Source organism: Phytophthora sojae, assembly GCF_000149755.1.
Source record: "Phytophthora sojae unplaced genomic scaffold PHYSOscaffold_3, whole genome shotgun sequence".
Classification (NCBI taxonomy): Eukaryota; Oomycota; class Peronosporomycetes; order Peronosporales; family Peronosporaceae; genus Phytophthora; species Phytophthora sojae.
The window spans coordinates 1,390,108-1,415,386 of record NW_009258117.1 but is presented as its reverse complement, the minus strand read 5'-3'; the positions used below and the strand labels follow the sequence as shown (position 1 = coordinate 1,415,386).

Genomic DNA, 25,279 nt, shown 5'->3' with positions numbered 1-25,279 from the left:
TACACGATGCTAGCAGGTAGACCAGTCCGCATCTTGACACGTCACACGACACTCGCCTGGTTGTTCCGGTCCAAAGGACTACAGGGGCGACTGCCATAGTGGGCCGCGATCCTCTCGCCGTGGAAGTTGGAAATCTGCCGATCCATGAAGGGAGAAGAAGAACTCCTCGGCGCGCTGGCTGCGAGCATTACCCCCGCGAGCCTTCGTCGACGCGGCGCTAGAAGAGATCGCCCCACGGAGACGGGCGTCCAGGATTGTAGTCATTCCAGTCCCTGACGTGGCGCGCGACGAGGTCTTGCACGTTTTGAGCTTTGATGATCGGCCAAGGCGAAGCGAGGAGACGGAGCATACAGTGCCGTCATTTGGCAGCCGCCGAACTGGGAGATCGTGCGCGCCGCGTCGGGATATGCGACGGACCTCACGGTCAACGAGGCGGAATACCGCGGGCTGCTGCTCGGATGTTCTCTTCTAGAGGGACTCGACGACGTCACCCGACTCGGCGTATGCGGAGACTCCAACCTTGTCTCTGGCAGATGCGGGTCGAGATGGACTGCAAGTTCCCGGGGCTGAAGCCGCTGCGACAAAAGACGCGAAACGCACTCCAGGCATGGCTGCGCCATAAACTCTTCCACGTACGACGAGACTGGAACGCGAATGCCGACATGCTGGCTGGACAAGATCTGCAGCCTGAAGGAGGCCGCAACGCTCACAGCCCCGAAGAGATTCAAGATCTGAAGACGCTGAATCGCTTGGGAGAAGTCATTCGACCACTGGCATCGAGTCCCGAGATGGAGTCTCCAGCCAGTCCCGACGCGGATAATCTCGACGCGAAAACACGCGGCGCAGATGACCCCGTCGGAAGGCCATGGACGCGGGACGCGGGACAGCAGAAGTCCTCGCTGTGACGACTCGCTCGGCTGCCGCACGCACGACAACACGTAGGGTCCAACCTCCAGAAGTCCTGGAGGAGCTGGTGGTGCAACGACTGCGCCTGGACCGCATCCGCGTCGCCCAGGACGAAGAGGTCTGGATCGTCAACCTCAAGAAGTATCTCCGCGGCGACGTCGGAGACCTATCTCGGCGCGAGGTGAAGAACTGCCAAAAGCTTGCGTTTCAGTACGAAGATGGCGAAGGCGGGCTGCTCTACTACCAGCCGAGAAGCGACGATTCCGCCGAGGATCGCGATGTGATGATGAAGCTGGTGATCCCGGAGACTCTTCGGGAAGATGTACTCCACCACTATCACGCGAGCTTGGAAGGCGGACACCAGGGTATTGGCCGCACATACCAACGCGTGAGGCACCACTTCCATTGGCCAGGGATCTTTAGAAGCGTCCAGCGCTACGTCGGCGAATGCACCGACTGCGAGACGGGAAAGGGTCGGCCGACCATCCAGGGCGAGTCGCCGGGCAACATCGTCGCGACGTACCAATTCCAGGTCATTGCCATGGACCATATTCCGTCGTTGCCGGCATCCTACAAAGGCAACACAGAGCTGTTAGTCTGGCGCGTTCGCAGTGCGCCTCGAGACGACGGGTACGCCCTATCAGCTGTACCCCGTCGTCCACATCTCCAAGCTGAAGCCCGTCCGGGAATTCCCGTCGCGACCCACGACGCAGCTGACGGTGCCGGCCGAGGAGCGCTTCGACTTCGACGAGGAACTCTTGCCGGAGGACAGCTGGGAAGCCACGCGCGAGCTAGAGGACGACGTCTTCGAGGTCGAGAAGATCGTGAACGTGCGCGAGGGGCGGGCTACCCCGTATGGACGCACGCGACGCCAGTTCGAATTCAAATGGAAGGGCTACCCGGACATGACGTGGGTCGACGAGGTCGATCTGAATTGCGGCGGGTTGCTGTACGACTTCCTGCGCCAGCGCACGGGACGCAACCGGTTCGAGGCGATGCAGTCGCACGAGAACGCGGAGGCGGCGGAGCCTGGTGGGTGAACGCCCACGTGTGCGACTAAGTCGGTAGGGGGGCTGCCGACGGGAGGACTGGTGGGAAGCCTCAACTCTAGGAATGGCCGGAGCGAGGGATTGGATGAGGGAAGTGAGGAGGACCAGCCGGTTGCTGAAGATGGGACGGCGGAGGGCCGTCTCATAAAAGATGTGGAGAAGTGGAAAGAAACAAGGGAAAAGATCAAGGCTACGTGTTGAAGTTACGGCTACAACAACTAAACGCGACGGACTGCGACGATGGGCCAAGACTCAAACCTGCTGGACAAACTTACCTGCAAGACGCGGCACATGGAAGGCGGGGTGATCGCGCGTCACTCGACAGCGTACGTTGGCGTCCATCTCGGCCACAGTGAGCGGCGTCCGATAGAACGGCGCCAGGGCTCCTGCGCGTCGATGTCGTTGAGCGCGGCTTGCAACGTCGCGTGCTGGAGGCCTGGATACCACCGTCCGATCGACATGTGCGCGGGCGGAAAGTGAAGCACCATTGGGTCCAGCAAGAGGTCCACGTCTGCGAGCCCTTGCTGGAACAGCCCGACCACCAGTGGCAACAGGCTGTTGAGGTGGTTGCCCGCGTGTGAGCGACGCGAGTTGCGCGCCGTGCGCCACCTTTTCCACGCCGCACCCTGCACGGAGAGTTCATGTGTGGACTCCCAGTACGCCTGAGCCCAGTGCTCGATGTGGTGCCGGAGCCGACGTAGGAATGGGCGGAACGGCGCGTCGCCGGACGCGAAGAGAAGCGCCTCAGCGGCTTGAGCGAGGTACCGCCATGGCCGAGTCGCCTGCAGCGCGTCGACGTTGGCCAGAGTCACGAGGGCGCGGTTCCAGTTTGCAGGCGCGGGGGGAACACGGCGCGGAATGATCCAGCCGGGCGGCGGCAGAAAGAGCGTTTGCAATTCCTGTACGGTAATGAGATGAAGGCGGAGACGTCGTACCCGCTTGGGCCAAGGAGCGTAGCGAGGCTGCCGCCAGCCAGACGGAGTTCCGGCAGGCGGAATCACAGGGTCGAAGAAGGGCGCCGCCGGTGCACTCCCCGCCGAGCCGCTGGAGGCGGTGCTCGAGGACGAGGCGCGGGACGACGAGGAAGCGGACGCGTCGTCGCCACTGGAGTCGCCCGAATCGCCCGGACCAGGGCCTGGTCCAGCTCCGGCTGCCGCTCGGCTCCTCGGCGAGGAGTGCGTCAGCCGTGCAGGAGAAGAGTGACGCGAGGCCACCGATGCGCCGAACGCGTTGAGCCGGCCTAACGCGTCGACGCCAAGGAGGGCGAGCGTGGAGGCGAGTGCGAACGCGAACGAGAGGCCGAGCGTGAACGCGAACGCGAAGCAGAACGGGAACGCGGGGGTGTCTGGGAACGTGACGGCGAACGTGGTAGCGGACGGGCCGGCGACCGTGAGCGAGACCCGGGGCTATGCAGCCGACGGCGCTTGGGCTGAGCTCGCCGCGCTTGGTCCTCGCTGTCCGAAGACTCGGAGCCGAAGAGCGACGCGTCCTCTCGTGCGCGCGCTGCAGCTGCAGCGGCCGCAGAGGGCGTAGCTGCAGATGAGGCCTGCGCAGCGGCGTTGTCGGAAGCCGCAGTGTCAGCCACGGTAGAGGGCCGCCGACTACGTCGAAGGGGCGAAGAACCAGATGACGTAGCGGAAGCCACTCCTGACGGCCTAGACGTGCGTGACTGAGAACCCGAACGACTCGACGCGCCGTGTCGAGGTCGCTGAAAACCCGACGAGGACGAGACAGCGGACGAAGTCGGAACAGGACGGGAGCCCGAAGGACCTGCTGGAGGGCAAGCGCCAGTCGTCGAGCCCGCCGTCGAAGCAGACGAGCCCGCCCGGGCACCAGAGCTCGACGCAGTTGAAGCAAGAACAGGAACCGCGGATGCTGCAGGAACTGCTGCGGACGTAGGAATAGCAGGGGGGAGCGGGATGCACCGTCGATCTCCGCCGTGAAAGTGGCTTCGAGTCGCCTGACCAGGTCAGAGGTGTCGATCTGCCCGCCTACACGCGTTACGACGCCGGCGAGACGATTGGCAAGCTCGTCGCGCACCCGCCGCGCCAGCTCTCGGCCCCGACGCGCGTCTCGAAGCATCCGACGCCAAGCCACAGTGTATTCGTCGAGCTCTCGGATGGTTAAGTCGCGCTCCTCCTCCAGCTCGGCGACGTAAGCGCTGAGACGATGGGTCTGGGCGCCGACCGCTCCTCGACGCTGCTGAGACGACCGCCGAATGGACAGCCACCCAGCTCGATACTGCATCGCGCGAGATGTGGCGCAAAGTTCGCCGGCTTGACCCCGCGCCATCTCGGACTCAGCGCCCACACGGAGAGTCGTAGCAGTAGCCACTGACTCCTCCAGTTCGTGGATACGCGTCGCGCCGCGGCGGAGCTCCTCGACGTGGGCCACTAAGAGCGCGTTGACGCGCCGAAGGCAGTCCTGCAGCGGGACGTTCAGGTTCTGGGCCGCCTCGATCACCATGCGGCTCTGAGAAAGCGACGCACGGGCCACGCGGAGCTCTTCGTCGACTGGGGCGCGCTGCTGCTCCAGAGCGGTCAAGGCCTGACGAGCCTGATCTCTCTCGGCGACGGCAGCGTCTCGCCGCTGCTCAAGGGCGGCCACGGCTTGACGTGCCTGGTCCCTCTCGGCGACAGCAGCGTCTCGCTCGCGTCTCAGGGCCGTGGAGGCTCGACGCACTTGATCCCGCATGTCGAGGGCCCCGTCACGCTCTTGCTCGACGACCACGAGAACGCGGGTAACGCGGTCACGCTCGGCGAGAGTGGCGTCGCGGTGCTGCTCGGCAGTGGCCACGAGCTGTTGCATGTGATCTCGTTCAGCTTCGGCAGCGGCCACGCGCGCTTGGACAGGAGCGCGCGCGAGTTGGGCGGTCAAGTCAGTGACCTGGTCTCGTGCCGCCCGGAGCTGAGTTTGAAGATCACGATATTGCTCTGTCGAGGAGCCTCGCTCGGCGCGGAGTAGAGCCTCGGCAGAGTCGGCCACTCGGTCCTCCAGGACGGCGTAGTCCCGCTCGGCGTGCTCCCAGGAGAGGAGCGCCTGCTCGAGCCGGATCATGCCTGCGCGATAACCCTCGCGAGCACGATGCAAGATCGCGAAATTGGGGTCATGCAGCACGGACGCGTGAGTAGCCAAACCCGCATTGTGCGCTGAGACGAGTTCGTACTGGGCGCGCAGCTCCTAGTTCTCGCGCTGGAGAGTGTGCGTATCGGCGACAAGAGCAGTCACCGAGTGGACGGGGGAGCCTGAAGCCGGAAGCTGGACTTGGGGCGCGACGGGCAGGCGAGGACGATGCGCGCCGAGGGCACAAACCGCGCAGTCAGCGGCCTCGAGGTCGTCGGTGTCAAGCTCTTCTTCCTCCAGGTCGATGTCGTTGACGTCGACGTCGTGGAGGCGAGCCATGAAGCTTGGAGTACCGCGAAGCGGGCTGCGAGGGCAGAAAACGCGATGGTGTCGAGACGAAGCGAAGGCGCGGGGCAGGTTCTGCGACGACACACCCACCTGGGGAGTGCGCGTGCGTGGCGGGACGAATGTGGTGTAGTACCCCGCGGAAGAAGTGGGCGCGCCGGGCGAAGGAGGAATAAGGCACCGGGACGCGAGTGATGGACTTCGACGCGGCTGATGGAACGCGACGCGGATTGATGGGCGCGACGCAGGGCCGAGCTCGACGGGAAAGTCGGCGTGGGTGATGGGCCGTGAGGCACGGTGCCAGAATCCAGTGCGACGCGTAATCATCCGACGGGTCGACCAGCGCACCCGGTTCTGCAAACGCGCCGACCCTAAACCCCGCCGAGCAAAACGCGCCGAGACGCGCCGACCCTAACCCCCGCCGACCAAAACGCGCCGAGGTAAGATCTTGATTGCGCCACGCAAACCAGGTTGAAGGACGGCAGTGCAAGCACGACAGAAGTAGGGATAGGCCCAGAGCGGTAGGCTTAGCAAGCAGTAGTACAAAGTAGCCAGTAACAAGGACATAGGATAGGGTAAGGACTCAGTCCCGAAATTTCTCTGAACCACAAAGACCTCCCGTCTTCTCCGAGGTTCCAGGGGAACCACCAAGCGCCGGTAAGTAGAGCCGCCTCGATATCGCGGCCCCCCGTCGTTTGCTGGTTCGGGTGCTCACCCCCCACAGACCCGTGCTGGAACAAAGGCACGTTAAACGTATACCGTTTAGGTGGGCGCCCGATAACGCGCTGCCTAGGCGAAGGACCGCACTGGCCTGATAACCACTGTACACATGACCCCCCGTGTAGGCCCGATAACGCCACACAAACGCCGAGGAAGCGCCGGCCCGATAACGCCGCACGCCCAAGGCTCGACGCCCTACGACAAGGAACAAGCGTCAACACAAGAACCCCCAACTCCGAAGCCTGCGAAGACTTCGGCCTGTATTTCGAAGATACGCTACTCCAACAACCGGGAATAATTCGCTCGGCGCGACCGCTATCCAGACGCGCCGAGTTTGTGTGAGATTGCAATCGCGAGATTTCTGCGAGGGCGCTACTACACATTACCCTCGTCTTTCGCCATACCACCGATTCCAGCCACCGTCGGACCGCAGAACGCACCTCACCGGGCGAGGCGGCGAGCCGCGGTGGCGCGGCACTGGCGGTTCGGCCGACCAAGTCACCACCGACACCTCCATGCAGCCCCCCAAAGCTCCCGGGAGCACCATTGCCAACGGACGCGAATTACCCTCGACGCTCGCCATACCACCACCCTCGGACCGCAGAACGCACCTCACCAGGCGAGGCGGCGAGCCGCGGTGGCACGGCACGGGAGGTCAAGCGGTGTGTGGGCTCCTATATGTAGTAAAATGCAGTAAAATAAAGGAGGGGGGTCATCAACCTTAGCGAGCGCGGCGTATTCCTCGCTGAAGTCACAGGCGTCTATTCGTATAAGTGTTGGCGAGGAACAGGAGGGAATTAGTGTGCTGTCTCGTGAGCTTTTGACCACCCAGAAGCAGAGCTTTTTCGACGGACAAGATCAATGGTGCTAGCGCTCACCTATAGAAACCGTGTGCACGCATTGGTTGGTATTTCATATCTACGGGTACCGCGTTTTGTGAGGACACCACACTGGCCTAGGTAGCGAGGCGAGCGACGTTCAGGCACCGTTTGCCATCATTTCTGTTGCAGAAGAACTTGCAAAAGTAAGTTACTATAGAACTGCAAAAGAAATGCCCTCGTACTAGGTAGTCACTAAATCAAGAACTACTATAATTCGGGGTGCTTATCGAGGGTTGAAGTTGAAGCTAATAAGCCAATCAGCATTGGCTCAATCCAAAGGTCACACGAAGTGGTATCAGCCTGGCTTCAGCCATCAAGCTTCGCGCAACACACAGCTTTTCGCGCGCTTTTCCAACTTGCGCTTTGAGTTCGCGCAACACGCAGATTTTCGCCCGTGGGTTCGCTCCGGTATCTACGCCAATCAGCGCCCCCATCGTTTGAATTTGCGACGTGTAATTGGCCAGCCATTTCGTGGCCAATCACGCTCGCGCTGCGATCGGTGCCAGAAGATCGTTTCCGCGCGCTCAATCCCAAACCTCATTTCCGAAATCGCCAGCTACTGCTCCAGCGCGCTTCCCCAACTATGCCGTCGCCCGGCTCGCATCGACCGTCGCCGCCAAGGCCGCCACCAAGCTCGCCATGCTGCTGATCCTTACTCTGGCCGCCGCTATGCTCACCGTGCTGCTGTCGCCCATGCCGACTGCCGCCATGCTCGTCGTGCTGCTCTCGCTGTGCCGGCCGACCCATGCTCGTCATGCTGCTCTCACTGTCCCCGCTACCGCAACCCTCGCCGTGACGCTGTGGCCGGGCTCGCCGAAATGCCGGCAGACGGTCGCCCACGCCGCTGACATCGTCCAGGAGCGCAACTGGTCCGGCCAAGATGTCGATGTTGACTATCCCAGGTCAATGTTGACTTATGTTATGTGTGTTCACACATGGTCGGTGATATGGTGTGGTCAACTTCAGAAGCAGCGGAATCTTGGAGGTTCGACGACATCCGACGTGTGAGAAATGGAGTTCAAAGCCCGAATCGTTGACGACTACCGGGTGTATTGGGAGGACTGCCGCACGTATATGCAGTACCCGCCTCGGCTCTTCGTGATCATGAGAGGCCTCCCTGGCAGTGGCAAGACAACGTTTGCTCAAGTGGTCGCTCGTTATGCAGCAACGTTTGATTTCCGCGCATCGATTTGCTCAGCTGACCTCTTCTTCCAGCGCGGAGGATCCTATGTGTTCGGCGCAAGTCGGCTTTGGGAGGCGCATCGAAGCTGCTACGAACAATGCAGAGAACTCCTGTGGCGCAGCCCCGACCGTGGCGTGGATATCGTTATCGTCGACAACTGCAACCTTCGGATAGATGATTTTGAGCGCTATCAGGATCTGCACATTCCCTCGGACAAGCTTGCGGTTGCTGCGGTCGAATACCCCCTGGCATAGCGGAAGCAACACAGCTCTTGGAACGAGCTAATCGTGTTGGTCACGCTATCCCTGGTCGCACTTTCGTGGAGTACTTCAACATCTGGAGACACAACTCCCCGGAGGAGCCGCGCCCCGACAACGAGGTGGACACCGTCGATGAGCTGCACATCGATAACGAGCTGACAACCGTCAATATGCCGCGCGCCTACATCATCACGCTGGATGAGTTTATGCGTGATCGCTAATGTGCTCCGGCAATGCCGAAGAGGTGACTGGTAGCTTCAGTAAATCTCTAATGTGACGTATCCACTCTTGTGTTGGCGCTTATCTCGCGCCAATGACGAGGAGCAAGAAAGCTACAAAGGCGACGGACAAGCCAGCGACAAAGCGGACGAGCGCACCCACTGACAAGTCAGCAAACGCTGCCAAGACCACGCCTGCCACCGGCAATGCCAAGCAGAAGCGGAAGAAGGGGGAGGGGCTAGACACTTCGCCAAGCCCCCGTAAGCAGAGGAAGACTGCCAAGAAGACTGGCGAAGGATCCAACGGGACGACGCGCGAGTTGGGCGCCGCGAGTGCATCGGAGGACGAGGCGACGACTCGCGATGAAGAGACGACTCCCCTGGTACCCAAGCACGCGCTCCAGTCCACGTGCTTGGCTCTACAAAAGAAGATCGCAGACGAAAAGGGCGAGCACCGGCAAGGCCCACGGCGCAAGGCAGGTGATAACTACAAGATGGCAGACTACCAGAAGCGTGTGTGGGCGGAGAAATACACAGCCGCTAGGAACAGCGACAACGACTTGGGCTACGAGGCTTTGAGCAAGTTGACTCAATTCAAGGCGTTCAAAAACAAACCAGAAGATCTCCAGCGTCACGAGCCCGCGCTGCTGAAAGAGGTCTACGAGATTTACTTAGCGGACCAAGCCCCGAAAGCAGACGCACACGCGCAGACCGCTGGTTCGGGTTCGTCGAAGCTATCGCAACGTGGCGGAGCCGAGCACCTGGCGATCGAGCAATGCGACATCCTGGCGGCTCAGCAGCCTACCGCAGCCAGAAACCAAGCATCGCTAGCGTCAGACCAAGCTCCAGGGCCTTCAATCTCGCAGACACCCGTGGCCGTGCAGGAGGAAGGTGCCCCAGCTCAGAGCCTGCAAACCCACCCTTTGCGAGGGGAGTATGCGAGTTTTGAACTCTCTATTTCGCAAGCACTGCAGCAGTTCCGAGAGAAGCTAGAGGAGGAGCAAGCGCGCTCAAGGAAATTAGAGGAGCAGTTAGCAGCCGCTGAAAACGAGCTGACCGAACTCAGGGATTTTGATCTCCCAGACAACGATATAACTATCGCGTTGACGAACGAGTTGCGGAACTCGATTTTTACAACTAGCCGAGGAGAAGGCGATTTCAAGTGGCTTGCGCAACAAACTTGCCCATGTGGAAACTGAGTTGAATTTGTCGAAGCAATCCGTCACCACGCACGCAGACAATCTACTTAAGACGCAGGCTAGCCATGCTAAGAAACTCCAGGATGTGCACGAAGACATGAACAACCTCACGAGAGAGGTGGACGAGCGCAAGAAAAAACTGGAGGACCGGGAGAACGAGGTGACTACGCGAGAGAAGAATATGGAGAACAAGGAGGAAGAACTACAAATCAAAGCCGAGGAGCTGCAATCTCATGGGGCCAAGGTCAAAGAGGAGGGCCGGCGTCTCCAGAACGTAACGCATCGCCTGCAACGGGAGCGGGAGCAGTTGGACGCGGATAAAAAGAAACGAGAGAAGCCGAGTCGAGAGAAGCAACAAGGAGACCGAATATCGCTGAGGCAGGCGAAGATTTTAAATGAAATGGAGCGCCAGACCCGGCTCCTGGAAGAGCGGTTCAAGAACAACGGGTGCCCAGCTGCGTTTGAAGAGCTCGAAGCCAACCGCAACCGGATCGAGGAAGAGAGGGCGGCGATGCAAGCAGAACGGGATGGAGTGAGAACGCAGTTGGAATTGATGAAGGCTGCGCTAGAGGCGGTGAAAACGGAGAACAGCGGATTGCAAGACACCATCGCGAGACGAGAGCTGCAGCTGCATACGTACAAGTATAGCGCGGTGACCAAGGAAGCTATCGATGAGTTCACAGAATGGAACGCCGAGATCCGAAATGGTATGCCGCTTGAGTTTCTGCTTCAGTATGGTTTGACATTGTATTGACTTCCATTGTCTCTGGATTGAAAAAAATGTAGGTAACACGAGCACAATGCAGAAGAAGCGCGACTTCATTCTGGGCAAAATGAAGGAGGCGTTTGGATCGAAGACGGCAGACGCTGAAGAGTTCAAGGCGCTTGCGGTCGAGTTCTGGAAGAAAGAAATGAGTTGGTCCACGACAAGACAGGTACCGTCATTCACTCGATGGACCACGGCAGATACGCGTGTGTATGCGCGAAGATTATGGAAGCATTGGCTGCGTTTGAGAGAGCCATCCTGCTGTAGTTGTGTGTGTTGCTGCGTAACGATGAATGAATACACATTTCCAAGTCACCGATGACTTAGAGCGAGTCAACTGTGACTCGAATACGCTTGTTTTATTGATCGTGAAGTCAACATGGACTTAAACCAAGTCGACATTGACTCAAACGTACTAGTAATAGCAATGTCAACGTCGACTCTGAACGAGTCTACATTGACTCGGTCGACAGCGACCCAACGTTGACTTACAAATCCAAAAAAATAAAATCGGTTTCAGTATGAACCCCCAAAGGGTCGTTTTACTTGGGTTTGTATAGACAGTATCCGAAGCGAAAAATGGCTGACTTTTCAGACGAAGAGGATCGCCAACTCGTTCAGCTCGCGGCGGTGTACGAGCAAGCGGGAAGACGAATCAACTGGGTGTCAGTGGAGAAAGACATGAGGCCGTCTGTAATGGGCCTACTTTGGCTCACTACTTTAGCTTACACGTGTGCGCGTGTATGTGAGGAAGCGAGCTTTGTTTAAATTAGAGTTAATTATACTCGGGCCTCCGAGTATAGATTAATCTTAATAAACGATCCAAATAATGTTTTTGGGTTAAAAATGAGAACTGCTATTTTTGTTTTATGTTTCTGACTTCCTCTAAATGTAATATTCTAAGATAGGAATCTGCCGCGGCTGGTTAGCAGAATTCCAATGTTATGCATGTCGCTCATTGGCTAAGAGATGCTGCTCTCAGCCAATAGGAATCCTAAGTCTCTATGGACCACCCGTCGTGGTGGTCGTAAATGTATGTAGCATTTGGTGTATCTACACAAAGGTTGAGGAAGTCTTTCGAACCTCTAACAGACATCGTGTCTGCTAGAGTAACAAGTGACTGTATCCACTTGTGCGTGTAACCCCGTTACACCATCCCCCCGTCAAGGTTAGACGTGCCGGTCCCGACGCGTCAACTACTATTGACCGCTTGGTCAATGCGTGACGGGAGAGCGCGCGCTCGTAATGGAACGAGCGCGTCGAAGTTGAAGACCGCTGGCGCAACAGAGGGTAACCTCTCTGTTGCTCAGTACCATGAGCGCCAGCAGGCAAAGCGCGATGCGCTCGCTGCAAAGGCCGCGTCGGAGACAACCCAGTCGGAGATTATCCTCGAAGGTTCCTCTGTAGTCAACGACGCCGTTGACTACGAGAGTGACGACGTAGAGATGGAAGAGGGCGAGGCCTCTTCCAATAAGCGCAAGGAGGCTGGAGCAGCTCCACAGATCCTCTATGGACGCTGGTATTCCATGCGCTGTGCCCGAAGGCCATCAGTCCACGTTGTGTCTTCCGGATGCGGTGCGCTTGAGCGACCGCGACCTAAGCGGGTACACGACGATTCGTGTACCTGAGAGTCTCAAGGGTCTCCGTGCCAAGTACTTGGCGCGCGAGGACACGACGATTGTGGGACCTCGGGTGCTGTAGGTGACCACAGCGCTCGCACTATCTTCGCGTCGGCAGTGCGAGGTGAGCTTCGTACGCCCTCACCATTTCTGGAACGTCCTGCGGCAGGACGTCCCGTGGCTCCCATGTATCTTGGTGGGGCGGAAACCCTCTCCAACGAATACGATAACGAACCGGCTGTCGGTTCGTTTTCGGGATACTATGGTTCACAATACGCTCAACAATCCAGCGTGTTGAGCCGCGGGCGTCGCGGATCGGAGGTGGCGGTGGTGGGAACACGCCCCGGGTATGGTCAACCAGGGGTTGACCTTGGCCCGACGCTCGAAGAGCGGGTCGCTGCTGTGGAACAGCATCAGAGCCGGGAGTTCGCCGCTCTGATGCAGGAGGTGGCGATCCTGAGGGCTCAAGTCGCTCAGGCCTCGCAGACCGCGTCGGACATCTCTGTCAACGTGGGAGGTCGCGTCGCACGCTTGGCCCAGCGCGTTTACACGCTGGAGCAGAGGTTCGCTCCACCTGGGGCTTCCGGTTCGGGTCAGCCGAGCTAGGTGGCTCGTGCTGCAGGTATGGCTTCAGCCGCCCGACGTAAAAGGTCGGGTGGAGGCGCATGCTAGATGGAATATCTAGCGTGTAGGCGTTGCCATGCCGTGCCAACAACGTGAACGGCCCGATGAAGCGCGCAGCGAGCTTGCTCGCCCCGAAGTCGGAAACTGCATGTTTAGGCAGGTTTTGAGTTGCTAACAAAACTAATGAACCCTTCTTGAATTCATTAGTGTTGCCCCTACCAACATTGGCTGCGTTCAGCTTCTGTCGGTCGACAGAAGCTGCGACAGCGTCTTGGACAAACCGAATGACGGCTTGTCTGCGCTGCACGTAGTTGATCGCATCCGAGCTGAACTCGTTCAGCTCGTTTCTAGCAGTAGGCCCGGCCTCTGCGTTCGTCTTCGCGGTGTCTGCGCCCTGCACAGACCCGTTCTTCTTCTTATTATTGCTCTTGGCGACGTCTGTGCCCTGCACAGACGCGTTCTTCTTCCTATTATTGCGCGTAGTCGCGGCTGACACTGTGCAAGTGTCAGCGGCATTCTGCGTTGCAGTCGTAGATCCTCCCCCAATTAAGGAAGGAGCCACCATCCCGAGTAGACTCGGGAGGCGTGGGTGCCTGATGGCATTCACGTAGAACGGTGTATGCCCGGTCGAGGCATGCACCGAGTTGTTGATGGCGAACTCTGCCATTGGCAGGCACTCGCTCCAGTGTTAGAACGAGTGAGCGTAGCTCTTAAGCACGTCTACGAGCACACGGCTCACGCGCTCGGTCTGCCCGTCCGTCTGCGGATGATCCGCAGTCGACATCGAAAGTTGACTCCCAAGAAGTGTAAAGCGGTCAACAAAGACAACAACGCCCGTGTTCCCCTGGCTGTCCGGGGGAAGACCGAACACGAAGTCCAAGGACATGGACTGCCAACACTCCCGTGGAGTTGGTAGTGACTGCAAGGGAGCCTGCGCGAAAGGCGCAGGCTTCACACGTTGACAAACCTCGCAAGCATGGACATACTTGCGCACCCATTTATACTGGTGGGCCCAGTAGAAGTCTCGCGTGAGAAGAAGGTATGTCTTCTCGCGGCCCGGATGCCCCGCAGTCGGTGCATCGTGATACTCGTACATGACCCTGAGTCGCAGGTCATGGTCATTGGGCACGACAACGCGGTCCGCGTTGTCGTCGACTGCACTGTAGAGTAATAACCCGTCGTGCACCCGGTAACGGTGTGCACGAGCACGAAGATGCTTCGGCAGCTTCTGACGAGCTTTGTCAGAAGGCGCTGAGCCGTAGGCCAGCAAGAGCTTCGCGTCGTGCGCGTACGCGACCTTCACGTCGTCCAACAGTGACGACGTCGGGGTGCTCGATTGCATGGCGTCAATGGCATTGACGTCGGCATCAGTCGTGGCGTAGTCAGGTCGACGCGAGAGCGCGTCGGCCACCACATTGAGGCTTCCGGGTTTGTACTCAACCCGGAAGTTATACTCTGCGAAGAATGAGAGCCATCTCGCCATCCGTTGCGAAATGTGCGGCGACTTCACAGCCGTCCGCAACGACGCGTGGTCTGTATAGACCACGAACGGTTTGCTTCCGAGTAGATACACTCGGAACTTCGCGAGTGCGTACTTCATGGCAAGGAGTTCGTTGCCATGTACCGGGTAGTTGCGCTCAGCTGGCTTCAGCTGACGCGATTGGTAGTAGACGACACGATCACGACCCTCGTGATCGTGCTGCATCAACGCACATCCGATTGCGAAGTCGGATGCGTCACACACAACGTGGAATGGACGATCTTGGTCGGCCACCGCCAAGATTGGCGCCTTAATCAAGCCCCGCTTGACTGCATCGAAGGTCTGCTGACACTCAGCAGTCCAAACCCACTCGGCGTCCTTCTTCAGGAGCTGTGACAGCGGGCGTATCATGCCCGCGTAGTCCTTCACGTACTTGCACAAGTACGTGGCCAAGCCAAGGAACTGCCGCAGTTCCTTGACGTTCGACGGCGTCGGCCACTCATTGATCACTCTAACCTTCTCAGGGTCAGGGCGGACACCGTTCTTCCCGACGAGACACCCGAGCACGGGTATCTCGCTCGCCCCGAAGATGCACTTCTTCAGGTTCGCATAGAGCTTGGGCTTGCGCATGAGCGCAAGCAGCTTCCGGAGATGCACGTTGTGCATCTCAACATCGCTCATCCCGTCCCCAGCCCGGCTGTGGACGAACACATCGTCGAAGTAGCTCGGTGCGAAGTCGCGCACCGAGCGCAACAAGTGCGTCACGCACCTGTTGAAGGTTGCAGGGGCGTTCTTCAGACCCTGCGGCATCACTAGCCACTCCCAGAGAATGCCGCTCGGCGTACTCACAGCCGTGAGAGGGATATCGCTCTCACGCATGCGGATCTGATAGAATCCATCGCGCAGATCAAGAGCACTGGAGATAGTGCTCCTGGCCATCGAGTCGATGATGACATCTTTTCGCGGTATCGGTGTCTGTGCCGGTATCGTCGCATCGTTCAGCTTGTTGTACGCATGAGCGATGCGCCAGCCGCCCTGTGGCTTCTTGACACAGAACGTCGGAGCACTGTGCGGGGATTTCGATTCCCGCACTTGTCCAGTTTTGCGACGACTTTCGAAGAAGTCGTCGATCGCTTTGACCTGCTCTCGCGGCAGTGGCCACTGCCGCGTGACACAGTACTTCATGCCCGGCACGACATCAATCTCGTGCTGGATTCCCTTGTCCTCCGGAAGCTCCGCAGGAATCTCTTCCGGAAGTACGTCCGCGTACTCCCGTAAGATCTCGTAGCAGGGACTCGTTTTCAACGAGTCCCAGCTCTGCTCTTCAAAGCGCTCCTTCATCGACTTCGCACCGAGAGTGTCCTCGCTCTCAGTGGTGGTCTCCATGAAGAACTGCCTCAGTTCTTCATTCTCGCTCTTCGTTCTCTCGGCGTCCGAGAGAATGCATATTTGCTCGATGCGTCCATCGTGCAAGTCACGCGCGAAGTGCTTCCAGCTCATGACTGGAAGCGAAGTCAACTCCGACGCTTGCGTCGGAGCATTAGCGAGGGCATCTCCCTGTACCGGAACCCGGCACAGGAACGCGTCAAGACGTTCAACGTCTCGACGTCCGGCTTCTCAGCCTCCGTCTGCCCGGCAGACATTCCTTGTAGCGTCTCGGCCCCAGGCCGAGACTTGCGCAGCGACCTTCGCATGCTCCATCTTCTTGTTTTGCGGAGCCCGACTCCGCTTGGTTTTTGACCTCGTCCAGGCCCAGCCGTGGACGGGTGTTCTTCTTTAGTACCGCCGGCGGGTTCATCCCGCCGGCGAGCGACTTCAAGCCCGGCTTGGTCGCCCGGCGCTTCGTCGTGCAGCCGGGCTGCATGACAGCATGCAAGTTTTTCCGGTGCGGAACGATTGCAACCGTCCGCACCGCCTGCAGCGTCGGCTCCCGGAGCCGACACGCCATCTTCACCTCGACGCCTGTTATTGGCGGAGCCCTCCATTACGGAGGGTGCGTCGGCTCCCCGAGCCGACGAATCGAATTCACCCAAGCCATCGACACCCGGAGTCGACGGCGTTACGTCACTTTGGCTCTTATTATTGGCCAGACCTGATCCAATCAGATCCGCGTCAGCCTCCACGGCTGAGGCGTGTGACTCATCTGCGTCATCCGGGCCCCTTGAGGTCGGAGACTCTTCCTGATTCGCTGAAATGCGGGTGTCGATCTCCGAGATCAACACATTTTCTCCTTCAGCCGTCGGCGGCGACGCCGACGCTTCCTGCTCTTGCGAGCGTGCTCGCGCGCGCCCAGGGCGCTCCGGGACAGCGGCATTAGGCGCAGTCTCGAGTGGGGAGTCGCGCGCACCTGTCGGTGCGTGCGTAGCAGCAACAGGGCCATCGCTCACTGTTCCGCTGTCGCGACCGAAGCGCACGAGAGTGCGCTTCTCCCAATCGATGACCGGATCATGTCGAGCAAGCCACGGCATGCCCAATATAATGTCAAACTTATCGTCCAGATCCAGGACGATAAAGGTGTCGACATATTCTTGATCTTCATACGTGAAGCGCACGCGTACCATGCGCTTCTCGGTCTTCACGACGGCACCCGTTGCCAGTCGTACTTCCAACATACTTCGAGGTATCTTTAAATCCTCGAAGTCAAGCCTTGATAGACTTCGCAGTCGAACAAAGTTCTTCGACGCGCCAGAATCTACCAAAGCACGGAGAGAGCCGCTTGCTCTCATCGAGTTCACATTCAGGATGACAAGGTCAGGCTTGTCATCTTGGTTCTTGCAGTGAGGATGAACCTCACTGGGGGCTGCAGTCCTCAGTGTCGCGTGTCCAAGGTGGACACGCGGAACTGCATTACCAGTAGGGCGCCCCGCGCCTACTGGCGTCCAGCGTTTTTTGTTTGGTTGCGATGGTGCCCGGCACCGCCGCGATAGCCACCCTGCTGGTGCACGGGGGCCGTGCACTCCCGAGCAAAGTGACCGATTCTACCGCATCGGTAGCATCGCACATTGTTTCCTTGCGACTGCTGGGGTCCAGCAGTTGCAGCACTCGAGAGGTCCATGGGTTCTGGGCCTCCCGTCCTCACTACCGGGCGTGGCTGTGACCTCGGCACATGTGCATGCAGCTTAGCCTGCCGCAGGCTAAACTCCTCCTGCATTGCAAGAGTCATTGCAGCTTCGAGAGTACTCGGGTACTCACGGAAGATATAGGTCTTCACAGGCCCATCTCTCAGCCCCTTCATGAACGTGACGACCTTGGTCGCCTCGTCGATCGGATTGGTCACAATGTTCGAGACCAAGTACCGTGCTCTCTGAGCGTAAGCATGGACATCATGCTTGCCCTGCTGCAGGTCGAGGAACTCCGCCCTCGACCGGAACTCGTTGTGCGGGGTTGTCTGAACTCCTCCTTGAAACCCTCGTACGTGCTAAAGCACGTAGGATCCGAGAGTCGGCGTCCATACGCCCAACTTCTTGCACGTCCGCCAAGACATGACATGGCGAACGCGACCTTCGACAACGAGTCGACGATGCGTCGAGCCGCAATGGCAGTGTCGAGTTCGACAAGCCAACAGAGGAGAGGCTCGCCCTCTCTTCCAACGTAATTGCTCACGCTGAGCTTCAGCGATTGCGCGCGCGGTGTCGTCCCCGACGACACCGTTGTAGACGAAGCAGCATCTTGCTGCTCCCTCATGATGAATCCCAGAGCAACACCATGTTGCTCTGTCGGCTTTAGCGTACGCAGCATCGTAGCTACAGCCGCCTCACCAATGACTGTTAACAGTCGTTGGAGAGCTTCCCACTCTGGGTCCGACAGATGGGGACAGTCAGCGCGTGCAACGTGAGTTGTAGGCGTAGTGGAGCTTTCCATGGACACCTCCGTATCCATGGGAAGATTCTCCGCGTTCGTGCGCTGACGTACGAACTCAGGTAGTCGGTCGTTGGACGGACTACAAAGTGCTACCAGGTGTAATGGGCCTACTTTGGCTCACTACTTTAGCTTACACGTGTACGGGTGTATGTGAGGAAGCGTAGCTTAGTTTAAATTAGAGTTAATTATACTCGGGCCTCCGAGTATAGATTAATCTAAATAAACGATCCAAATAATGTTTTTGGGTTAAAAATGAGAACTGCTATTTTTGTTTTATGTTTCTGACTTCCTCTAAATGTAATATTCTAAGATAGGAATCTGCCAACGGCTGGTTGGCAGAATTCCAATGTTATGCATGTCGCTCATTGGCTAAGAGATGCTGCTCTCAGCCAATAGGAATCCTAAGTCTCTATGGACCACCCGTCGTGGTGGTCGTAAATGTATGTAGCATTTGGTGTATCTACACCAAGGTCGAGGAAGTCTTTCGAACCTCTAACAGACATCGTGTCTGTTAGAGTTACAAGTGACTGTAGCCACTTGTGCGTGTAACCCTGTTACACCGTCAACATGGAGCGCAACCAAACTGCAACAGCAAATCAAGACGCTCAAGATACGATATGGCAATAACGTGCTGAGTTTCCCCCCACGCTATTTCCACCCGCCACCAGAGCGAGCAGGACTGCATTTGGAAGCCAACGCCGCGTCTCCTCTACGATTTTCGCCTTTACCATTTCGATCCTATCACCGCAAGAAACCTACAACGCCACTGAAGGACTATTCTACCTACTCACCAGGCGTGATGTGCGCGCGACTGAACGTCAGCTAAATAACGGAGAGATTACAATGGCTGGGGTGTCCATGCTGGTCGAAGAAGCGACTATTCAAGTGAATGACGTGTTTCTGGATGCTGGATCCGGCGTGGGAAATGTTCTCGCTCAAATCGCTCTGCAAACGCAAGCATTTCGTGTGGTTGGTATTGAGATCCAACGTGACCTGGCCGCTAGAGGTATGGAGCTGATTGCGTCTAAAGCATCGCGCTTTCCACACTTGCTCAAGATCAGCGTCGTCGCCGCAGACATCCGCAATATTGCTGAAGGCAGCGATATTGTTATCAATGCTGATCCAGACTTGAAGTTGGCTCAACCCAGCTCCCTTATCAGCTCCGCCACCCTTTTATTTTGCCACGACACTGTGTTCGAAGAAGATGTGGTTTTGGCAATGCGTGCTTTGTGCATAAAGCTACCTCATCTACGTCTGGTGGTGCTGACAACACGAGTGTGTCCGCGGCATCGTAATACGTGCCGAAATTCGTTTTGCAAGCGGTGGAAGTTACTGAAAACAATTCTGGTTCCGATGACTTACAGCAGCTCCCTTCGGGATTTACACCTGTACGCAGCTGAACCAAGATGGTCGATGCAGTAACTACGATCACTACTCTAACATTGCCGCCGAGGGTCAAACCAACAATTATGTATTAATTGCATGAAAATCAATCACAACGCTAATCAACTTCGACCTGCAGTTGAGTTTGACAGCGTAATGAAGCCGCTGTCGCCCCATCAGCTGTCATACGAGGTCTAGAGAACCCAATACAAGATGAAGTGTTCGTAGCGGACGAGCTTACTCGAGTCGACATACGGCATCGTGGGCTCCGTAACCAGACCCCAGCTGACCATGAAGATTCCATGCTTCAAGCCGTCGTTGTATCTGTCGTTCGTGGAGTCTTGCCACACCCCGCTGTCCCTGTCCTGCTCTTGGCGTCCTCCCTGCCGCTTGTTTCCACCGTCGTGCCTTCGGCATCGCGCTTGGACATTCGCTGTGGAGTCGACTCGCGTTAGGGTGAAGTGTCAGCACCCGCATGGTTTCAGCGGTGGGGGCACGTAGCTTAGGTGGGCGCAGATGCGCAAGATCGCCTCCTTGCTCAACTCCTGCCGGGAGTAGCCGGTGAACAGCTCGTTCTGAATGTAATACGCCTGTCGACAACAACACCACCAGCATGAGCCCCTAGATATGAACGCCAAAGCTGCCAAGACGCCGCCTTACCTTGTGGGGGTTGAAGATGGTGTCCACCTCGCACACCTACCGAGTCCACAACATCTCTCAGCGTCAGCCTCCCTTCTGCTAAAGCTCCAGTAGCCCTGAAGCCTCACGTACATTGCTGAAGTAGCGGTCGGGCTCCTCCACGACCAGGAGCGTCCAGGTCTCGATCGAAACAACTCGGTCTTCGCAGTGGCACCGGCAGAGCCGTACTCGTAGCTCGTCGACCAGCGTACCTCGCACGTGTGAAGGCATCTATAGAAGGCATGATACAAGGGAAAAGAAAGTTAACATTAGTGAGCGGTCCATCCTATCAACTCAGAATTTTACCATAGCGGAGAAGCGCTAATCTTTCGCGGGCACCTGGTTATCGGCGGGTGTAAATGCTTGTGCGGTGGCCAATGGTGGCGCGGAAGCCCGGCACCCATGCCCATCTGCCTTTTAAGGTGAGAAATCCGCAAACAGATCGCATTGGCCAAAACGCTCTCGGCGGGACCTTGAAGAGTCGCAGTTACCCTAACCACCTGCATGGCTTGAACCGGCACTTTCCCCCGAGGTTTTTCTTATCCCAGCAAAATCGGGATAACGGTCGCCGGTGGGTTAATCGAGCGATCGGACTGGCGGAGGCGATATTTGGCTTTCGTATTTCGTGTGGGCATCTTCCTGGGGCGATAAACACAATGGCGGATGCCGGATCTCGAGCGTGGACATCACCATTTAGTGACACCTGGTCTAACTTATCGTCTGCGTGGTCTCAGGTTCCAGTACCACCAGCGCTACGCAAGATCTACACGGACTTCTCGCTCAATTACAATCTTACTGATTGGCCGCGCAGTCCCGACCAAAGTACGCCGCCACGTGGAAACGATGGTCAGCGTGGTGCTCAGCGAACGGATACAGCAAATGGCTTCCCGTCGACGAGCAGGAGCACTCCTACCAGCTTGCGTTGTTTGCCGTCCAGTACTGGGCAAATTCAGGAAAACCCCTCTCAGCGAATACCGTGTTGTCCGCGATCAGCCATGTGTCTTGGTATCATATCCGTAACCTTGGATACTCGGTCGGGCTGCACGCGGGACACAACATGGCCGTGCGGGGGATGCAGCGGTTGTCACCACCTCCACCCCAAAAGCAACCAGTCACAATGGCCATCCTACGCGAAATACGGAGAAGATGCAACTTCCAGTCAGCCCACGACCGCGTGCTCTGGGGGGCTGCGGTCATGGGCTTCTTCTTTCTACTGAGGCAGTCGGAGTACCTCGCGGATGGTACAAAGATGAAGCCATACATTATTCAAGTCAACGACGTGCAATTCCTCTCCACGCAAGGGGTCCTGGCTCGCTCAATCGACAAGGTGGCTGCAGTCTCGATCAAGTCCCGCGGCAGCAAGTCAGACCAAGTCGGGGCCGGGGCTACGAGAACACTACACAGATCGGGCTCTGCATGGCTGTGCCCAGTGCAAGCAACATGGGAGCTAGTACAGAATTCTCGCATGTTCAGCAGCAATGAAGCTCTCTGTGCTACCGGTACCGGCAAGGTCCTCGCCGCAAATCGTCTGGCTAAAGCAATCAAGTGTGCCGCTGCCGCCGCGGGGGCAGACCCTTTGACTTTCGGAACTCACTCCATGGGGAGCGGAGGGGCGACGGCACTCTTCGCGACTGGGGTCGACAGGCTCACAATCAAATTATTCGGAAGGTGGTTCTCCGATGCGTTCGAGCAATACACCAGGATGAACGAGGCAACAACAAGATCACTCGCGGAACAGATGGAAAGAGGGGCCCGGTCACATGTCAGCCCAGTTACACTGGTTGGGGCTTCGTCCAGCTCCAACACGGAGCTCGACTAGCTAACACGTATCCGAACATGATTTGACTGCGCCCCCATCGCTGCATTATCTCTGAAAACATCATGTACCGGTACAGTATATGAAAAAATGGTTTGGACGTGTACGATACTTCGACATACATCTTCAATTCCATAGGTAATATAAAGCTAGTACCCAGTGCGTTAAGTAAATTACGGGTAGTTTACGAGACGGGTTACGGGACAGCCAAAGGTAAAAAAGATTACGGGACAGTTTACGGGTCAGTTTCAGATTTAGTTTTCGGGCCCTCCATTGCAATGTGGTGTGATGTACTTCGAAGTACATGTATTTTATTAAAATAATAGTGCGTTCAAATACATAATATATACCCCTGTTCTATATATCGCTAGCAAGAAGAATTTTCGTGTGGGGTCTTGTCTGTGAGCTTCTTCTGCTTCATGGTCGCTCCATACGGCAATATAGTCGATGTTCGGCAATTCTGCCCTGGAACGCATTTGTGTCAAGCGCTCTTGGAGTTACCCAAGCCCACGATGTCGTTAACGGTGATCCGAAGACGCCCCTCGTCGGCGTCGTGCTCTGCTGGAGACTCACCTTTCTTTCGCTACGGTATTTTCTTGTAGCCTCCGCGTGCTCTGCTGGCTGTTATGTCGATTGCAAACTGAGCTATGTCTAGTGACACAAACATCATGGTGACGTCTGCCCATATTAACGTTGACGTTGACGCTGCTGCTGCGTGTTTTCCGGGGGTGGTAGCGTACTTCCTCTCGCGTTGTCCAGAAAATGAATCCCTAGACCCCTCATGGTCGACTCAAACGGAGTCGGAACTTTTGCTGCCTCGAATGGGCACTTGGGAGTACTGAAATCGCTACACTAGAACCGAGCGGAAGGCTGTACTACCAGAGCCATGGACAGCGCTGTCAAGAAAGGCTACTTGAACGTAGTCCAGTGGCTTCCCAACTAGCACCTGACCACAAACACTGAAAAAAAACATATACGTGCTTGCAAGTATGATCAAATACATAACGACAAATATTCCTTTGCTGCCTGTACAGTAGCGTACGCAATAAGACTTAGCAGATGCACTTGCTCCTAAATGACATGGTGATGCGGCATTGTCTGATGCAGTGTTTTGATGTACAGTGCTTTATCATCAACCTCAACCTTGGAAAACGGGTTGGAGCTGGGCTCGTCGGTGCCGTTCTTCGCGCAATAAACGACGCTGAGCTGCTATACGGAAAGGGCGCAGACGACGGCGGCCCAAAGCTGCAGTACGAGTGGTGTCCCACCAGTTTTGCGCTCTGGGGAGCGAGCACAACCTCGCCCAGGACTTCCTCGGTTGAAATCTCTCCAAAAACGCAGTGACGAAGTCTGACGGGTACTGCGAATACATCCAATCCAAAAACTCCAACCGCGATTGTGGAACTTTCGAGAGCGCTTTGAGGAGGTCAGCGCTGCATTCCATCCTGGCATACACTACCACACTGAAGTGAGAAAGTTCCCAGGCGCTTACAAGAGTGGCGGTCCCCACATTGGTTGTACCCATATTCGTGTGGAGCCAACGCACAACAACCAGGTGGCCATATTTCACTGCCAGGATCATCGCAGCATCTGAACAGCCCTCGGGTCGGTTGCGATGCAGCCACTGCACAATATCAAGATGACCATTCTTCGCGGCCTCATCCATCGCTTGGGTCGTGCATCCCTCACTCCATGGCTGGAATGAAGTTTAGAAAAAGGAACTTGATAAACCGGTTTATCAACTTCGTCGGCGCGGGGTTTCAAAGTTTGAAGGCGGTATATCGGTAGTTGCTGTTCAAACCAATACTCTTGCAAAAACAGGATCGCAAACGGCTCAGCTTCGCTTCCTGGAGCTCCTATTTTCTCCTCGCGCAGATATAATTGGCTTCGGATAAAGCCGCACCCTTTCAGTAGGGTCGTGGAGAATAGGCAAAGGCACTTACATGTAGCTTCCTCACTCTTGGCACCTGTTCCCGGCAGCGTATCCAAGCCGCACTATCGTTCCAACGCAAGAATGACAAATGGCGACAGCTGCATACGCCACCTGCAGCTTCTAGGACGCCGTGGCGCGTAGCAACCTCACCATCTTTGGTGGAGACGTCACATTTCAATTGTCCCTGTTTCGAGCACCCCTATCGTCTACCACTTCTCGTCTTCAACACTTCTCCCGGCCCCCAAGCCCCACAACTTCGTTGTCCCTGAATCACATCAACTCTTTGAGAGTTCGCCTTCGCTCCTCGTGCTTTTATCGGTAAGTGCTAAATGAATGCCCGAATCAGCTTTTCGCTATCTAACATTGCTCTCTCTCTACTAATATATGTAGCGGGTCGCTCCACACCGCGTGACTACGGCAAACGGGCGGTCAAATAACCCACATCACTGTCGTCGCCAGAAGTGGTCGGGTTGCAAGTGACGATGGACCAACTCTCTTCCAGTCGTGATTTCAATGCTGAAGGGCCAGCCTCCACTCGAGGTGCTCGAGGTGTTGATACAGCACCATCGTCTCCTGTCGAGTATGATTCTGAAGATTACTGTGATGGCACTACTGGAGTGACGGCTACACGAGGCTACGCATATGGCCAGCAGTCCCAAGTGGAATCTGCTGTTGCTGGAGCAAGAGGAGGGCCTGCACAAAACGTCACTCACGGCTCAGCATTTGCGCGACTTCCTTTATCAGAACAAGCAAGGACGTCAGCATCCCAACAGATACCCTTCACGCAATCGGCACCCCCAATAACTTCGAGTCTACCCTGTGGTGATTTCCGTCGGACGACTTCGAACTCCGTAGGACCCGGTGCTGGAGCTACGACACCAACGCCACCCCAGCCACCCGACGTTACTGGCCGTGACTCCTGTGAGTGGCCTCCCGAGCCGACGGCGCTGTATGATGCAGACGATATTGCTCGGATCCAAGCATGTATCCGTGAGGCGGTACTCCAGTTTAGGCCAAACCAAACGTGTACGCCGATGCCTCTGCCCCGAAGCCATCGGTCTATTACGTTCAAATATGGAGTCCGCGTGAAGTGCTGGTTCCGCGAATCCCTTGTTGTCGGGTGGTTGTGCATGGCAAGCGATGCGTGCCGTCGGGATATCACGTTCCTGCCCTTCCATGGAGGAAAACCCACTAATGGTACAAAGCACTTGTGGGAGACGCACCAAATCCAGTCTGAAAAGACGACCCTACAGAATACGCGCAAGCGGGACCGCGCTGAAGAGGTCAACCGCATT

The 25,279-nt window shown here is 57.0% G+C and overlaps 6 protein-coding genes across 6 annotated transcripts; 5 read left to right on the top strand and 1 right to left on the bottom strand.

Moving 5' to 3' along the window:
- Positions 1–2,269: 2,269 nt before the first annotated feature.
- Positions 2,270–5,012, bottom strand: PHYSODRAFT_327819 (hypothetical protein; the record flags this gene model as incomplete). The annotated part of the gene is made up of 4 exons (XM_009524044.1): positions 2,270–2,854; positions 2,891–3,300; positions 3,375–3,501; positions 3,579–5,012. The coding sequence occupies 4 exons, from the start codon at positions 5,010–5,012 to the stop codon at positions 2,270–2,272; spliced, it is 2,556 nt and encodes an 851-aa protein (XP_009522339.1).
- A 2,591-nt stretch (positions 5,013–7,603) lies between these two features.
- On the top strand, positions 7,604–8,628 carry PHYSODRAFT_327817 (hypothetical protein; the record flags this gene model as incomplete). The annotated part of the gene is made up of 3 exons (XM_009524043.1): positions 7,604–7,846; positions 7,982–8,380; positions 8,473–8,628. The coding sequence occupies 3 exons, from the start codon at positions 7,604–7,606 to the stop codon at positions 8,626–8,628; spliced, it is 798 nt and encodes a 265-aa protein (XP_009522338.1).
- Positions 8,629–12,099: 3,471 nt separating this feature from the next.
- PHYSODRAFT_253381 (hypothetical protein) lies at positions 12,100–12,815 on the top strand (the record flags this gene model as incomplete). Its single annotated transcript, XM_009524042.1, has 2 exons — positions 12,100–12,287; positions 12,500–12,815. The coding sequence occupies 2 exons, from the start codon at positions 12,100–12,102 to the stop codon at positions 12,813–12,815; spliced, it is 504 nt and encodes a 167-aa protein (XP_009522337.1).
- A 6,184-nt stretch (positions 12,816–18,999) lies between these two features.
- PHYSODRAFT_490681 (hypothetical protein) lies at positions 19,000–19,596 on the top strand (the record flags this gene model as incomplete). The annotated part of the gene is made up of 1 exon (XM_009524041.1): positions 19,000–19,596. A coding segment is annotated over one exon (597 nt), but the record flags the coding sequence as incomplete, so codon positions are not given.
- Positions 19,597–20,975: 1,379 nt separating this feature from the next.
- Positions 20,976–21,179, top strand: PHYSODRAFT_419795 (hypothetical protein; the record flags this gene model as incomplete). Its single annotated transcript, XM_009524040.1, has 1 exon — positions 20,976–21,179. A coding segment is annotated over one exon (204 nt), but the record flags the coding sequence as incomplete, so codon positions are not given.
- Positions 21,180–21,199: 20 nt separating this feature from the next.
- Positions 21,200–22,054, top strand: PHYSODRAFT_492524 (hypothetical protein; the record flags this gene model as incomplete). The annotated part of the gene is made up of 1 exon (XM_009524039.1): positions 21,200–22,054. A coding segment is annotated over one exon (855 nt), but the record flags the coding sequence as incomplete, so codon positions are not given.
- Between the last annotated feature and the right edge of the window lie 3,225 nt (positions 22,055–25,279).